Source organism: Borostomias antarcticus (genome assembly GCF_949987555.1).
Source record: "Borostomias antarcticus genome assembly, chromosome: 4".
NCBI lineage: Eukaryota > Metazoa > Chordata > Actinopteri > Stomiiformes > Stomiidae > Borostomias > Borostomias antarcticus.
Genome location: NC_140237.1, coordinates 26,666,039 through 26,682,198, shown reverse-complemented (window position 1 = coordinate 26,682,198; position 16,160 = coordinate 26,666,039). Strand labels below are relative to the sequence as shown.

The following is a 16,160-nucleotide window of genomic DNA, read 5'->3' as shown; positions in this document are numbered from 1 at the left end:
CTTGCGTTGGATTATTGCCCACCCACCAGATGCATAATGTGATAATAACTATACACCTACAGCCTGAGTAGGCTACTGAGAGTGGTGACTTTAATTATTTTTCTTTCTTTTTTTAAATCAAATTATTTTATATTTAGTTTTCCATCCGGCACCCAAAATGACTAATGAATACAGTGCCACTATATCTACATGGAATAGCAAATGTGCCAAAATTAAATAAATACATAAATAAATAAATAAATATGGGCTTTGAAATGAATAAATATGGCTATGAAATAAATCCTGAAATAAATATGAGGTAATACATATATAAATAAATGCAAATATTAATGTATTTATAAGTCAATAAATAAATACTTTTTTTTTTTCGAAATTACATTTTTCATAATGCATTTATTCCAGGTCATTTTTATTTCATAATGCCATATTTCATAATGGAATGTCACATTTCCAATCCTTATATTCAAATGAATGGGGCGTGGTTCAGAATATTTGTACAAACTTACCTGGCCAGGTTGAACATTTAAACAGTGCAGCACTTCTTTGAGCATCACAGGTGTATGTGGAGCCTCTTCTTCAGCTGAGGTGGCCGAGTCCTTTTTAGAATTGTCCAGGTGACAGGGACCCAAGGGGCCAATAGTTGAGCAAGATGAGTACAACAAACCACACCCCCTCCAAGGCCAGCTGGCTTTACAAGCTGACAGGGTTCCTCTTAATGATCTCAGAGTGGACCATCTAAGCAGGGAAGGCATGGTCAGCTCCAAGGAATCTGGGGAATAGAAAAGGAGACGCATGAGTCACGCCACCCAGGCAGAGCCTATAGAGCTGCTCCCCTGAGATGACACGAGCACCTAAACGGTGCCACTACGGCATGGATTTCTTCTGCAGAATTAAACCACTGTGGGCAAAAGACCAAATTAACTACTAAAACATAAACAAATGTACTTTTGAAAATGGTTTTGCTTTATCGGTAGGCCCATGAAAAAGCAGGTTAGGGCTCAACATATCTGCGTGACACTTTACAGTGCATAGCCCACACGTTTTGATTCTAAGGGCTGACTGGCAGCTGGAATGAGTCAGAAATCGGTGGCAAAAATATCAATAAAGATGCACGCTACTGTTCGATAATATTATACCGTTACAAAAACAAAAAATAAACAGAATAAAATGTAAAATGTGTACGCTACCGCTTGGTGATCTAGCATAAAAATAGCTAGAATAACGTTGCAGGTCACAGACAGGGCTAGTTGTGTGAGGTATTAACCGTAACGTTAAGGTCAAGCAGCCCTTGTCAATAAACACGTTTAGAGTAGGCAGCTAGCTAGTTCGCTACCTGTCTGACACTCTTCTGGTTCTTCACTTGTGCATCCACAAATTACTCTTCAAGGGAACGTGTGTTACCAAGCGTTCCGTTTAAGCGCTAGACAGGTTACTGTCGCCTGGACACGATAAGCTACATTAACTTGGTTGGTTGCATCCGGCCGAATTTACGGTCACTTGTTTGAGATGTTAATGTTGTACACTACAAGGCAAAAGGTAATCGTTGGATCTATTAATACATCCATGCGTTGGATCGAGACGATTTACTTTCCAACACGTTAGCTGATTGACGGTAAGATATTATTAACGACCCCCGTTCGCTACAATATTACAAAGAAGATTAAGGTATATTCACTAGTCGGTTAAGAATGCAAGTTATGTTATACATTATTCTCATATTTGCCGTTTAGGTCAGCTACTATTCGCTAGTTAGTATGTGCTGTGCGGTGCATGCACGCTTATATCATTTCTTCATTTCCCATGTTACTTCCTGAAGGCAGCGTCATGAGTTCCTGCTGTCTATCCAATGGGAGCCTGTGGACGGATGAATGTCAGCCAATCAGATGTTCCGAAGGAAAGTAGGCTGGGCGCTTGTTTTTGAATTTCTTCGTGCAGTGTGGTTGCAGTTAGAAGCCAGCTAACGAAAAGATTCCTGGGTATGTTGGATTTGTTTCGTATTATATGCCCCTGGTTAATGTTGAATGTATCCAGCTTTTGTTAACAAGTAATAGTCAGTTGTTCATGTTACGGAAAGTTAATGGCGAATTTGTGTTACTAAAGACGTGAAGGGATTTGTAGTGAAGTGCGCCTCTTTGTTGACGTAGCTGGCTAGCGAGCTAGCGTTAGCCAAATGGTAAGATAATACGTAGTCTAATAGGCCTATATTCATACAAAGCAAGAGCCTATACCTCCTCACATTAATTTTGGTTAGCCAGCATCTCTAGGTTACTGGATGGTAGGCTACTGAGTCGGTAGATAAAAAGGGATGAATCCCAGGGGCGAAAACGTAATACTTAGACTATCAATTGTAGTTTTAATGAGGCAGATATAGCCTAGTTGTGGTAGCCTAGCGCACCTTAACTCGTTCAGTTCAGTTCCCAACGGTCATTACTTAACGTTTACATTTTCTTTAACTCCCCAGTTTACATGTTAAAGTTAGTCTATTTGGTTTGCAAGCTAGCTTTACAACTTCGTCATGATGCGTGATCAGCTGCCAAACAAGACCATCTCTTGCTAGATAACTAGCTAGGTTAATAGTTTTTTTTAAAGTTTTTTTATAAATACGTTAGCTAGCTAGTACTATTGGCCATTTAGCTGACCCAATGAGATTATCTTTCCCCGTTTCAACGTTTCTCTGTATCATTTCAGAAAAACAGTCCTGAAGTCACGGATCAAAGAGGGACCACGATGGCAAGTGAGGTTTGCAGCCACGTCAAGGTGGTTGTTCGCATGAGACCCTTCAATGACAAGGAGAAGAGCCAGAACCTCAGGCAGGTGGTCCAGGTTGTGGACAACCACATGCTTATTTTTGACCCAAAGGAAAATGATATATCATCTTTTGGGCCACAGAGACACAGAAGTAGAGATCTCAACAAGAAGGCCAACAAGGACCTGACGTTTGTCTTTGATAATGTGTTTGGGGAGGATTCCACTCAAATTGACATCTTTGAGAACACTACCAAGGGAATCCTGGATGGAGTGTTGAATGGATTCAACTGCACGGGTAAGCTATTGTTACATAGTTATAACCAAATATAACTGAACTTCAGCATATTAGGTCATATTAGGTAAACAGCAGATGGTGGATCCTCTGTCAAACACAAGGCTTGGTATCTAAAATACTTGCTTGTCATCTGAATAAGTATAAATATTAAATATTCTCTTTGTAAAAATTTCAGTGTTTGCTTATGGTGCAACTGGAGCAGGCAAGACGCACACAATGTTGGGCAGCAGCGATGACCCCGGAGTAATGTACCGCACCATGAAGGAGCTCTTCAGACGCATGGAGGGGCTCAAGGACGACAAGGAGTTTGATATTGTTTTCTCATATCTCGAGGTGAATCTTTGCTCTGGTTTAAGTTGTCCTCTCCAGTGGTACAGAACACTTTACCTGGAAATAATTTTCCCCACTGTAATTATGTAGTAAATGAAGCTTTCTCTGCGTGTCTAGTCCATTTCATTCAGGCTGGTTAATGAATCTTTGAATTTGAGGATTTGAGTTCGTCTGTAGGGTTGGGAAATGTCTGGAATTACACCATCCTCCCATCTTTATGTCCATGTCCACTCTGCGTAGCTAGATAGAGATATTATCCCCCAAATCATTTGACAGACTGTAAGTTCAAGCAGAGCCACCGGTAAAAGAGTGCAGCACCACAGAGCACATTCAAAGGTGTGAGTTGTGCGACGTTCAGATTGTGATTGGAAATTTTGTTGCAAGAATGCCAACACAAAGCGTTAACAATTGATCACAATTTTGTGGGAAATGGCTGCAGCTCTCTAGAAAGTAAAGACATCACACATTGACAGAAAGCTAGATGGTGGTTAACCATCTCAGTAGGCTAGCGTGGGGGGTCTGGTTGGAGTATTGATTTGGAACAGTAATAAGACAAATAGCCTGCACTACATCCAGAGGTGTGCAGTTATAGAGAATTCAGGCACACCCAGCAGCCAATCAGAATCGAGTATTCAGCCAAGCCACGGTATTACTGACATTATTTTAATATCGACCAATCCTATACGTGTGTGTGTGTCTGTATGTCAAGGTTGAGTAAATATGTCAGAATAATGCACACAAAAAGTCTCAATTAAAATAACAATAAATTGCAGGTGTACAACGAGCAGATCCGGGACCTACTAGCGAACAAGGGTCCTCTGGCAGTAAGAGAAGACGGCATCAAAGGAGTGGTTGTTCAAGACCTCACGCTGCACCAGGTGGGTGACACTACACAGATTGAACCCGTATGGATTTTATCTCAATGGTTGACACACAATAGTCACGTCATTCATACAAGACTACAATACAGTACACACATACTGCTGTAGTTTGAGATTAAGCTTTTTTTCTTGATTATCTGGTGTGACCTACTTTATGATGAGCATCTCTTTCCTTGTTTTATATGTTGTTGCTGAAGTAGTAGCGTTCCCCCTCTCTGCATTTTAAAATAAATTAATTTGTTGTTTAACAGTACATGCTCATATCCTCTTTTTCTGCAGCCCAAGTCTGCTGAGCACCTCCTGGAGGCACTGGATTATGGGAACCGTAACAGGACTCAGCACCCCACAGATATGAACGCCACCTCGTCGCGCTCCCACGCTGTGTTTCAGGTCGGCCAAACTCTTAATACCAAGCTCAGCTAATCCCTAGAACAGCAGGATGAAAGGCTCATGGTTGTGTGGAAGGGGCTGATGTTGACACCTCATTTCTCCAGAAATGTACTTGTGCATGGCTAGGGGTCAGAGTGCATGGCCAGGGGTCAGAGTGCATGGCCAGGGGTCAGAGTGCATGGCCAGGGGTCAAGGTGCATGGCCAGGGGTCAAGGTGCATGGCCAGGGGTCAAGGTGCATGGCCAGGGGTCAGAGTGCATGGCCAGGGGTCAGAGTGCATGGCCAGGGGTGCATGGCCACGCACAAAAAAATCCTTGAAAAGATGGCGCGGACCTATTCCCTAACCCTAACCCTATTCTGCAGCCGCCTTGCCGGCTCCAAGTATATTATGCTATTTGTTTGTTATTATTGTGTAATTTTTCTTTGTAATTTTTAGAAATATGTCATTTGGAAATTGAGTAGTAGTAGTTTCTGTAGCATAATATTGGAGCCAGCAGCAACATTTCCTTGTGACTACAGCATACATTCCATGTGACCAATAAAAGGAATCTTTAATCTTGAGGTTGCTTAGAAAGTGCCGTACGCAACGTTTCACACGTCGAGTAAAAAAAATCCTTGAAAAGTTGGCGCGGACCTATTCTGAGGCCCCAGACAGAAGGCAAAATGGAGAAAAAGCTAATATTTTGTATGCTGGAATTCCCTGAATTGTACAACACAAGTTTACGCTTGAACCGAGACCTCGGGAGTAAAGCCTTATCTGGGAAATACGTCTCACCAAGTACCGCATATCAGGTGTGTTCTAACAGTCAAGTAGTACGCATATCAGGTGTGTTCTAATAGTCAGGTAGTACGCATATCAGGTGTGTTCTAACAGTCAAGTAGTACGCATATCAGGTGTGTTCTAACAGTCAGGTAGTACGCATATCAGGTGTGTTCTAACAGTCAGGTAGCTTGTAGGTAGGTAGTGTGTATCCTATATGATAAACACAGCTTGGGTGTCATTTTTGTTGTTGACAACAACAAAATGACGTCCCACTGGAAGCTTTTGAAACGGCCTATTTTGCTCTCCTCTGACTTCCCTGAACACGCAGTCAGAAGTGAGCTGACCCAGTCAGAAGTGAGCTGACCCAGTCAGAAGTGAGCTGACCACCCAGTCAGAAGTGAGCTGACCACCCAGTTAGAAGTGAGCTGACCCAGTTAGAAGTGAGCTGACCCAGTTAGAAGTGAGCTGACCCAGTCAGAAGTGAGCTGACCACCCAGTCAGAAGTGAGCTGACCACCCAGTCAGAAGTGAGCTGACCACCCAGTCAGAAGTGAGCTGACCACCCAGTCAGAAGTGGGCTGACCACCCAGTCAGAAGTGAGCTGACCCAGTCAGAAGTGAGCTGACCCAGTCAGAAGTGAGCTGACCCAGTCAGCAGGTGCAGCTCACAGCGTGTTGCATCTGAAAGGACCATAACTGGTTATTACTGGTTATTATTACTGAAGCGTAGCTTTCAAGTGCTCTACATTTCAACAAAAAAACTTGAATCTTGAATCATTTTTTATAGCAATGTATCGTCATTTCTGGTCTCCAAAGACCTTTGTGGGTGAGCACCTCAGTTCTATATAGGCCACGGTGGTTTGGAGCTTTGCACGGTCGCCTCACAGCAGAAAGGTCCCGGGTTCGAATCCTGCACGGGGTCATGGGCTCCTGGGCTTTTCTGTATGGGGTGTGCATGTTCTCCCTATCATCCTCCACATAGAACCCCAATATAAAAACGTGCAGAACAGATGATGAGGATAATGATGATGAACTGATGCTCTTCAGTCCTGTCCCTGAACTTGGACTGAGCACTTGGACTTGTCCCCACACGCCACTGTGACAATGTGGCTGCCCATTGCTCCTGGCTGCGCCTGGAAGACGACAGCTTAGATGGGTCAAATGCAGAGTAAAATATAAATTACAGCGTGTGTTGTGTTACTGCTCACTCACCCGTGTGTGTCGGTGTGTAATTGTCACGTGGCCAACAAACAACCTTTGAGGTCCTGTAATTATTATCATATATTTCTGCTTGGTATATGAAATTCACTTCAAGTTTCCAATCTTCCCTCAGATCTACTTGAGGCAGCAGGACCGAACGGCCAGCCTGAACCCCAACGTGCGCGTGGCCAAGCTGAGCCTGATTGACCTGGCGGGCTCTGAGAGGGCCAGCGCCACCAACGCCAGGGGGGCGCGGCAGAGGGAGGGTGCCAACATCAACCGCTCCCTCCTCGCACTCGGCAACGTCATCAACGCCCTGGCTGACCCCAAGGTAGGTCCACACATAGTAGTAAGCTGCTACTTAAAGGATAGGTTCGGAATTTAGCATTATAAAAGCGCTTTATAAGTGCAGTCCATATAAACTATGTTATGAGGTTATTTACGATCATATACAACGGCCGAAATCAAAGTTTTCGTCAAACAGTGCACTATCGAGTTACAGCCCATCACCGCTAACACACTCAAAGGATCCATAGGTGCATAGACAAAATCCCTCACAGCAAGTGAGTGTGAAGCATTTGATATGGTAGACCACCAGAGCCTCCTCTCCACCCTCGAGGAGAAAGGCATCACTGGCTCTGCACGCTCCCTGTTTGCATCCTACCTGACGGGTCGCTCCTACCAGGTGACATGGAGAGGGTCAATGTCAGAAATGCGTCTTGACTACGGGGGTTCCACAAGGGTCTGTCCTGGGTCCTCTCCTTTTTTCCCTCTACACTACATCTCTGGGCTCTGTCATTCGCTCGCATGGCTTCTTCTACGGCAGTGGCTAGTTTTCTGTGCAAAACTAGAATGGAGAAGTAAGACGCCTCCTTCCCTCCACTAGTCTGGGGGTCCACCTTGGGCAAGTGGTAGTACCCCCTTGCCCCCCTACCTGGGGTTACAGGTAAAATGGAGGTGGAGCGATACCAATTACACCTGGTGGGGCTAACCTCCACGCACAGCACCGGCGCCTGAACCAAACTCCTGGATAGGGGTTGGACCCTGTTCTTCTCCGGAGTTGCTCACGGTATGAGGCGTAAGGCAGATGTGGCTATACTAGCTAGCCCCCAGCTGAGCGCCTCTGTGCTGGATTTCACCCCAGTGGACGAGAGGGTCGCCTCCCTGCGCCTTAGGACTGTGGGGGGGGGGGGGGGGGACTCTGACTGTGGTTTGTGCTTATGCACCGAACAGCAGTTCAGAGTACTCGGCCTTCCTGCAGACCCTGAGTGGAGTCCTATTGGGGGCTCCTGCAGGGGACGCAATGATGGAGAAACTTGGAGGGGCGTGATTGGGAGGCATGGCCACCACGATCTGAACCCGAGTGGTGTTTTGTTGTTGGACTTCTGTGCTAGTCACGGTTTGTCCATAACAAACACCATGTTCGAACACAAGGATGCCCACAAGTACACCTGGCATCAGAACACCTTAGGCCGAAGGTCGATGATCGATTTCGTTATCGTATCATCTGATCTGAGGCCATGTGTTTTGGACACTCGGGTAAAGAGAGGGGCAGAGCTGTCCACTGATCACCATCTGGTGGTGAGCTGGTTTCGATGGCGGGGGAAGCTTCTGGACAGACCTGGAAAACCCAAGCGTGTAGTGAGGGTGAACTGGGAACGTCTGGAGAAAGAGCCTGTCCGGAGAGATTTCAATTGCCACCTCCGGCGGAGCTTCTCAGGCATCCCTGTGGAGGTTGGGGACATCGAGCATGAGTGGTCGGTGTTCAAAGCCTCCATTGCTGAAGCTGCGGCTGGGAGCTGTGGCCTGAGGGCCATAGGTACCTCAAGGGGCGGTAACCCCCGGACACCGTGGTGGACAGCGGTGGTCAGGGAAGCCGTCCGACTGAAGAAGGAGGCCTTCCGGGATATGTTAGCCCGGGGGACTCAAGAAGAAGTTGCCGGGTATCGACTGGCCCGGAGGGCTGCGGCTTCGGCCGTGACCAAGGCAAAGCAGCGGGTGTGGGAGGAGTTCGGAGAAACCATGGAGAAGGACTTTGGGTCGGCACCACAGTGTTTCTGGAAGACCATCAGACACCTCAGGAAGGGAAAGCGGGGGACCATCCAAGCTGTATACAGCAAGGAGGGGACACTGCTGACCTCAACTGAGGAGGTTGTTGAGCGTTGGAAGGAGCACTTTGAGGAACTCCTGAACCCGACTAATCCACCCTCTACGATCGAGGCAGAGCCGGAAGATGATGGGGGGTCGTCAATTTCCTTGGAGGAGGTCACTGAGGTAGTCAAACAACTCCACAGTGGCAGAGCCCCAGGGACTGATGAGATCTGTCCAGAAATGCTGAAGGCGCTGGGTGTAGAGGGGCTGTCTTGGTTGACACGCCTCTTTAACATTGCGTGGAAGTCTGGGTCAGTGCCAAAGGAGTGGCAGACTGGGGTGGTGGTCCCAATATTGAAAAAAGGGGACCAGAGGGTGTGTGCGAATTATAGAGGCATCACATTACTCAGCCTCCCAGGGAAAGTTTACTCCAAGGTGCTGGAAAGGAGGGTCCAGCCGATAGTCGAACCTCAGATCGAAGAGGAACAATGCGGACTTCGTCCTGGTCGTGGAACCACCGACCAGCTCTTCACTCTCGCAATGATCTTGGAGGGGGCTTGGGAGTTTGCCCAACCTGTGTTTTGTGGACTTGGAGAAGGCTTACAACCGGGTCCCTCGAGAGGTCTTGTGGAGGGTTATGCAGGAGTATGGGGTGAGGGGGTCCCTACTTAGGGCCATCCAATCCCTGTACACCCAGAGCGAGAGCTGTGTCCGGGTCCTCGGCAGTAAGTCGTCTTCCTTTCCGGTGGGGGTTTGCCTCCGCCAGGGCTGCGCTTTGTCACCAATCCTGTTTGTGATTTTCATGGACAGGATATCGAGGCGTAGCCGTGGGGAGGTGGGGTTTGCAGTTCGGTGAGCTGGGGATCACGTCGCTGCTTTTTGCAGATGATGTGGTCCTGATGGCATCATCTGCCTGCGACCTCCAGCACTCTCTGGATAGGTTCGCAACTGAGTGTGAAGCGGCTGGGATGAGAATCAGCACTTCTAAATCTGAGGCCATGGTTCTCAGCAGGAAACCGGTGGCCTGTCTGCTCCGAGTACGAAATGAGTCCTTACCCCAAGTGAAGGAGTTCATGTATCTGGGGGTCTTGTTCACGAGTGAGGGAACCATGGAGAGGGAGTCGGATGGCCGGAGAATCGGAGCAGCTGGTGCGGTTCTGCAGTCGCTTTACCGCACTGTTGTGACGAAAAGAGAGCTGAGCCAAAAGGCAAAGCTCTCGATCTACCGGTCTATCTTCGTCCCCACCCTCACCTATGGTCATGAAGGATGGGTCATGACCGAAAGAACGAGATCACGGATACAAGCGGCCGAAATGAGTTTTCTCCGGAGGGTGGCTGGGGTCTCCCTGAGAGATCGGGTGAGAAGTTCAGTCATCCGGGAGAGACTCGGAGTAGAGCCGCTGCTCCTTTGCGTCGAAAGGAGCCAGTTGAGGTGGTTCGGGCATCTAGTGAGGATGCCTCCTGGGCGCCTCCCTCGGGAGGTGTTCCAGGCGTGTCTGGCTGGGAGGAGGCCGCGGGGTAGACCCAGGACTAGGTGGCGGGACTACATCTCCGCACTGGCCTGTGAGCGGCTAAAGATCCCCCAGGCAGAGCTGGTTGATGCTGCTAGGGAAAGGGATGTCTGGGGCCCCCTGCTGGAGCTGCTTCCTCCGCGACCCGACCCCGGATAAGCGGATGAAGATGGATGGATGGATGGATGGCTTCTTCTATCACTGCTATGCCGATGACACCCAACTGGTCCTGTCATTTCCTCCTTCGGATACACAAGTGGAGACATGCATAGCTGGGTGCTTGACTGACATCTCGGAGTGGATGACAACACTTCACCTCAAGCTTAATCTGGACAAGACTGCATCCGCATCCGTTACACGCTCCTGCAGATTCATCTCTACAACATCAGGAGGATTCGCCCTTTCCTCACTGATGAAACAGCGCAGGTGCTCATCCAGGCCCTGGTCATCTCCCGCCTGGACTACTGCAACTCCCTCCTTGCTGGGGCCCCGGCGTCAGCCATTAAACTCCTGGAACTTGTCCAAAAAGCTGCTGCTCGACTGGTGTTCAACCACCCCAAGTTCTTCCACACAAGTTCCCTTCTCCGTTCCCTACACTGGCTTCCTGTAGCGGCTCACATCCAGTTTAAAACTCTGGCACTCGCCTACACGGAAATGAAAGGAACATCCCCCTCCTACCTCCAGGACATGGACAAACCCTATACCCCCTAATCACCGCAAAGTATGCTTCCAATCGGGTTTTATTGATCATATTATATCCATTGATTTGTATTGACAACAAAGCCAGAGATGTTTAGATTAATCTGTGTCCCATATTTGTTTTGATCAACAAACACTGACTACCGAACACTATCAATGAAATACCAACTGCAAAGCAATCCTAGGCTTCTCAACTTGTTGTTGTTGTGTAGACCTGTGACCCTGAAGCGGCTCTTCTACTACGGTAGCCTCCAAACTCACGACCTCCCAAAGTTCAAGCGGAAGTTTACAAACGTATGTACTGCGAGTGAAAATCATTCTATGCTAAATGATAAATAAAACCTGATGGGAAGCATACCTTTTGGCGATTATTTTGCCAGAACATCAACGGACACCAGTGACCACTCGGTGAGTTTCCTTTCTTTGAAAACGAGAGTTTATGGTGTTTTTGAGGGATTTTGTTTATGCACCTATGGATCCATTGAGTGTGTTAGCGGTGACAGGCTATATCTCGATAGTGCACTGTTTGACGTAACTTTGATATTGGCCGTTGTATATGATCGTAAATAACCTTTCAACATGGCTTATAATGCTAAATTCCAAACCTGTCCTTTAATACTCCAACTATGTCCATTTAATGGGATTATGGTAAATATAATGTTTGTGTGATTGTAATCCTTTGGCAATGCATCCACATGCTGGATTTGTAAATAATGGTAAATGTAGTGAGTGTGTGTGAGAGGGAGAGAGAGAGAGAGACAGCTCAAGCCAGAATAGGACTGAGGTTATGCAGAATCCCACAGATTTCACACTCTGCCTAAATCCCATTGGACTGTGAATCTTTTACATTGAGTTTTACAAATGAAACTGTCTAATGTGATTTTAAAGGATTAACATGGTGGTTCAATATAACACTTTCCAGGTATCTTTAGGCAACAACAAAACACATGTGTTTAACTATTTCAGAATTCATCCATACAAATTCTTTTAAAACATGTTTTTAGAGGTCTGAATCTGCCACTCAAAAAGTTCACTCACTCAAAACTGGGCGTGATTCATAACAACTGACTGACAGTTCTCTGAGCAAATGACCAACTGGAATCATTATGATTGACAGGCGTGTGCCCCGTTACCATAGCTACCACCGCTCCGAGCTAAACAACACAAGAGCTAGATCGCGCAACAGCCAGATCAATAGCCATTTTTCTAGCTTCTAACCAGGGGCATTTACAAAGTCCTTAATATTATATTAACCCCCAAACATTATAAAGATACACGCTACCTAACAGGCCGTATCCTCGAATTTGCATTAGGCCTATTTGGGAAAAGTACGATAAAAGTATAACGACGACACGTCTCCCCCGCGACAGAGGAATAGCCCCCTGCAGCCGGCCACGCAAGCTTGGAGGCTTGGGCTATTAGACTAGCTTTCAGCCAGCTACGAACAGTATAGACCTAGTTAGTCAAATAATTGCAAATGTGGGTCTTACCAGAAGACAGATCATTTGCGCTGTGAAACCGACATAAAATCCGCATTGTTCACCAGTCTAACGTTATTTATCTTAGTAGGTGTCCAACAAAGCCAGTTGAACACTGAAACGTTACTGTTCTGGGAACATCTGTCAGTTGTGGTGATATAAAGGAATTGAGTGGAATACCACCGCAATAACTGATTATTAGTCAGATCAATTCAATCATTATAGCTTGTTTCATATACAAAGGCAACACAATGTGCGCTTTACAGAAAGGGGGAGATGATGTAGCCTACATGTAGCCTACTTATCCTACCCCGAATTATGTGGGAGACTGCATGCGTTTGGAGATAGCGGGCCGTGCACCACGACTCCGTGAGCGCAGCGGTCAAGGGGTATAGCCTACTCCGGAGTCTGGAGACTAACAGGTCATGCAGTCAATAGATCTCGTTTTGAATGTTATTGTAATGCACTCTGGTTCTAATAGAATATATCTACTCGAGCTGTTTAATCCCAAAATGCGCAATGCTTCCTGAAGTTGGGTCGGATCGAGGTGCTGGGATGATCAACATTATGTGGAGCAGATGCCACAGTGATGATAAGGTTTACACAACTTTCAGAATGTTTTGCAGAATTACAATTATTTAGAGTTGTAAATTATGAAAGGAACATAATAACTTGACTTAATATCTTCACCTCCACCCACCCTGAAATGTAGTCATAGTTTTAGCACAATAGCCTCTATATGCGCATCACAACGCTGCAATACAAGACCTTAGGACAAACGATTCAGTACACAGCAGGTGTGTTTGATCAAGTTCAAATGTGAGAATAAATAAATGACAAAAGCCCGCACGGGTACTGTAGGACTAGGTCTTTATTTTCCGAGGTAATTGTTGCGCATACAACATGACATTAAATTAAGACATAGGCTACTTTCTCATAAAACAGGGCGGTGTTGTAACATTTATAATATCATTAGGTGACATTGGCTGCAACCTGTCCTCCAGGACCTGCACACCTCCAGAGCCCTGAAGGGACCTGGACCTCCCGAGTCCCAGTATTGGAAATGTAGTGATCTGGCTACAAGAAAAGGGGACAAATTATAAAAGCGATTAGTAATAGCATCGATATTTTGCATATGCAAAACAGCATAAATTACAACAATAGGCTATTTATCAGTAAGTCTAAATTATATCGAATTAAGTTTGAGCGAGAGATAATCGGGAGATTCTTGTGGAGACAAACTGACTTATATCCACCTTTGACTTCGTAACTTTGCCTATTGTATTGGCCTATACAACAAAGCACGCTCACAACAGTTATGGTAGGCTATCGCTTCGGAAACCTTACAGCACAGTTTGCACCTGGTGCAAGTAGATTTGATGCCAGGGAAGAGTACAGCATGGTGCGCTGTGTTTATGCCAGGGAAGAGTACAGTATGGTGCGCTGTGTTTATGCCAGGGAAGAGTACAGCATGGTGCGCTGTGTTTATGCCAGGGAAGAGTACAGTATGGTGCGCTGTGTTTCTGCCATTGCACTGGAGGGCTAACGTTACCAAAAGCAAATGCATTGAGAGCTAACGTTAGCATGCTAGGATAACTAACACAGCTAGCTGACATTCCAAATATTAGGCTAGCTAACGTCAACATGCTGGATAAAGACAGATAGCTAGCTGGATCAGACAGCTTTTTAAAAACTGTTGCCAATTACAGCTAACGTTATGGTTCGTTTATCTAACATTAGCTAGGTTGGCTACTAATCAGACACGATCATGGTAAAAACTTCCCAATTTGTATGACAACCACAAATACAATTAGGCCTATAAAATGTACAAATTATATTAAAATAAGAGGTGGTCATCATTGAGACTGCAACTATTCAATTGTTCTCAAGATGAGAAAAGGTTCAGAACTACCTTACCGTGTTCGATAGATGGTGAAACGGCGCAGACAGGTTTCTGTTGGAGGCGGGTGTAGGGGAGTGGAGGCGGGATTTTCAAACTTTAGGGTGACGCCAAGAATGGGAAAAACGTCACGAATTCGGAGTATTTTTACCCCGAGTCAAATTGGACTGAAAATGTTACGCTTCCAGTTTCTCAAAAACGACAAAACGGATAGATTTAATGTTTTTATTGTGTTTCTTCAATGTCCTATTGTGCAAATAGCACGTTCAAACTCAAAAAAAGTGAAAATCACCATGTTAATCCTTTAAATGTGTATTGAATGTTGGCGTTGGGGTTTGGCTCTTATCCGGTGAATATATCCTAATGCATGCTTTGTTTTGTTGTTCTTCACTTCCATATCCTGTCAGCCAGTTCTTCAGTTTGTCTGCGGATCCTTTTTTTTTTTTTTTAAGCCCATATATTTGAATGTTGCGTGAGGCCTAGTCTTCATTTATTCTGCCTTCATGTAGTCTATAGCTTAGCTCCATCCGTTGTTTGAGAATAGACTGTAGTTTTTATGCCTCCGCCAGGCGACAGCATTATGGTTTCGGGTTGTCCGTCCGTCCGTCCGTCCGTACGGCCGTCTGTTTGTTAATACAATATCTCGGGAACGCATTGACGGAATTCCTTCCCCTTTGGTACAAATGTTCACTGGCACTCAAGGATGAACTGCTTAGATCGTGGGGGTCAAAGTTCAAGGTCACTGTGACCTCAAAATGTGTTTTTGGCCTGATGAACACAATATCTCAAGAACGGCTTGACAGAATTTGTACATATTTGTCCAAATGTGCAGTCGGACTTAATTAGATTAATTGGATTTGATTTTGGTATTCTATGTCAAAGGTCAAGGTCACGTGACATCACAAAAAGCACTTTTGAACGCTAATGCTAGCTAGCCAAAGCTAATCCTAATGATAATGCTAGCTAGCTAACGCATTAGAGTTAGCATTAGCGTTAGCTAGCTAGCATTAGCGTTAGGGTTAGGTTAGTATTTAGTCAGGGTTAGGATTAGTTAGGTTAACTGCAACTGGCATTGTTGGGCGGAGGCATTTAGCCGCTACGCGGTTTTTCTAGTTACATGATGAGCTTGGCATTGGTAATCCTCTCTACTCAGCCAGTGTGATGCTGAGGTGAGCAGGGCAGGGCTGGTGAGCAGGGCAGCACAGTGTAGAGTGCAGCAGCGTGTTTGTTTGGATATTATTTCATTCCAGTTGCATTCATTAACCCGTCACCCAACCGTCTCGTTTTACCGCCGGCCCCGTGGAGGCCGCAAGCCAGCCACTTGCCTTCAGGGAACGGCTGTAGTGAAACGCAATCCCTCCTCCCCTCCGCTCCCCTCTCCTGCCTCCCTCCTCCTCTCCGCTCCCCTCTCCTGCCCCCCCCCTCTCCTCCATGCAGCTGGTCCAGCCTCTTCTGGTCTGGCCTTCTTGCCCCCTTTGCCCAGCACACTTGAGCACTAGTTGTTCCACTGGCCTGTACCTCTGTCTCTCTCTGTCTCTCTCTGTCTCTGTCTCTCTGTCTCTCTCTCTCACATGCTGTTTTCTTTCCCTGGCTCTAGCCGCTGGCCTGCTCCAGAACTGTAAATCCTGCTCTGGTGAAAGTGCTGCTTTGCTTAATTGGGACAACCGCCCTTTAGGTCCTCTAGCCGTTCACAAAACGCTGGGGTCCCCGAGGAGCCGATGGAAATATCAGGTTTCTGAATCCAGATGTGTGTCCCTCAGCCTGGGAGAACAACTGGGCGGCCCCCAGCCCACGCCCCTCACTCATCACTCTCCTTCTGCCTTTTCACATGTTTCTGGTTAACTCCTTTTATTGGAACCTACTGGAGACTGCGAGT

General features: G+C 46.3%; 2 protein-coding genes across 2 annotated transcripts in view; one reads left to right on the top strand and one right to left on the bottom strand.

Moving 5' to 3' along the window:
- The window catches only part of mettl15 (methyltransferase 15, mitochondrial 12S rRNA N4-cytidine), a gene marked incomplete at both ends in the record, with an annotated part of 121,352 nt that extends 120,617 nt beyond the window's left edge, over nt 1–735 (bottom strand). The window contains 2 exons of the mRNA XM_084437406.1: nt 507–596; nt 703–735. Of these exons, the coding sequence (XP_084293532.1) occupies nt 507–596; nt 703–735 (123 nt within the window). The remainder of the gene's footprint in view (nt 1–506; nt 597–702) is intronic.
- Nucleotides 736–1,918: 1,183 nt separating this feature from the next.
- The window catches only part of kif18a (kinesin family member 18A), a gene marked incomplete at its 3' end in the record, with an annotated part of 35,858 nt that continues 21,616 nt past the window's right edge, over nt 1,919–16,160 (top strand). Inside the window, exons 1-6 of the mRNA XM_084437405.1 lie at nt 1,919–1,976; nt 2,689–3,043; nt 3,219–3,376; nt 4,147–4,251; nt 4,534–4,644; nt 6,739–6,936. Coding sequence (XP_084293531.1) covers nt 2,728–3,043; nt 3,219–3,376; nt 4,147–4,251; nt 4,534–4,644; nt 6,739–6,936 — 888 coding nt within the window. The 5' untranslated portion in view covers nt 1,919–1,976; nt 2,689–2,727. The remainder of the gene's footprint in view (nt 1,977–2,688; nt 3,044–3,218; nt 3,377–4,146; nt 4,252–4,533; nt 4,645–6,738; nt 6,937–16,160) is intronic.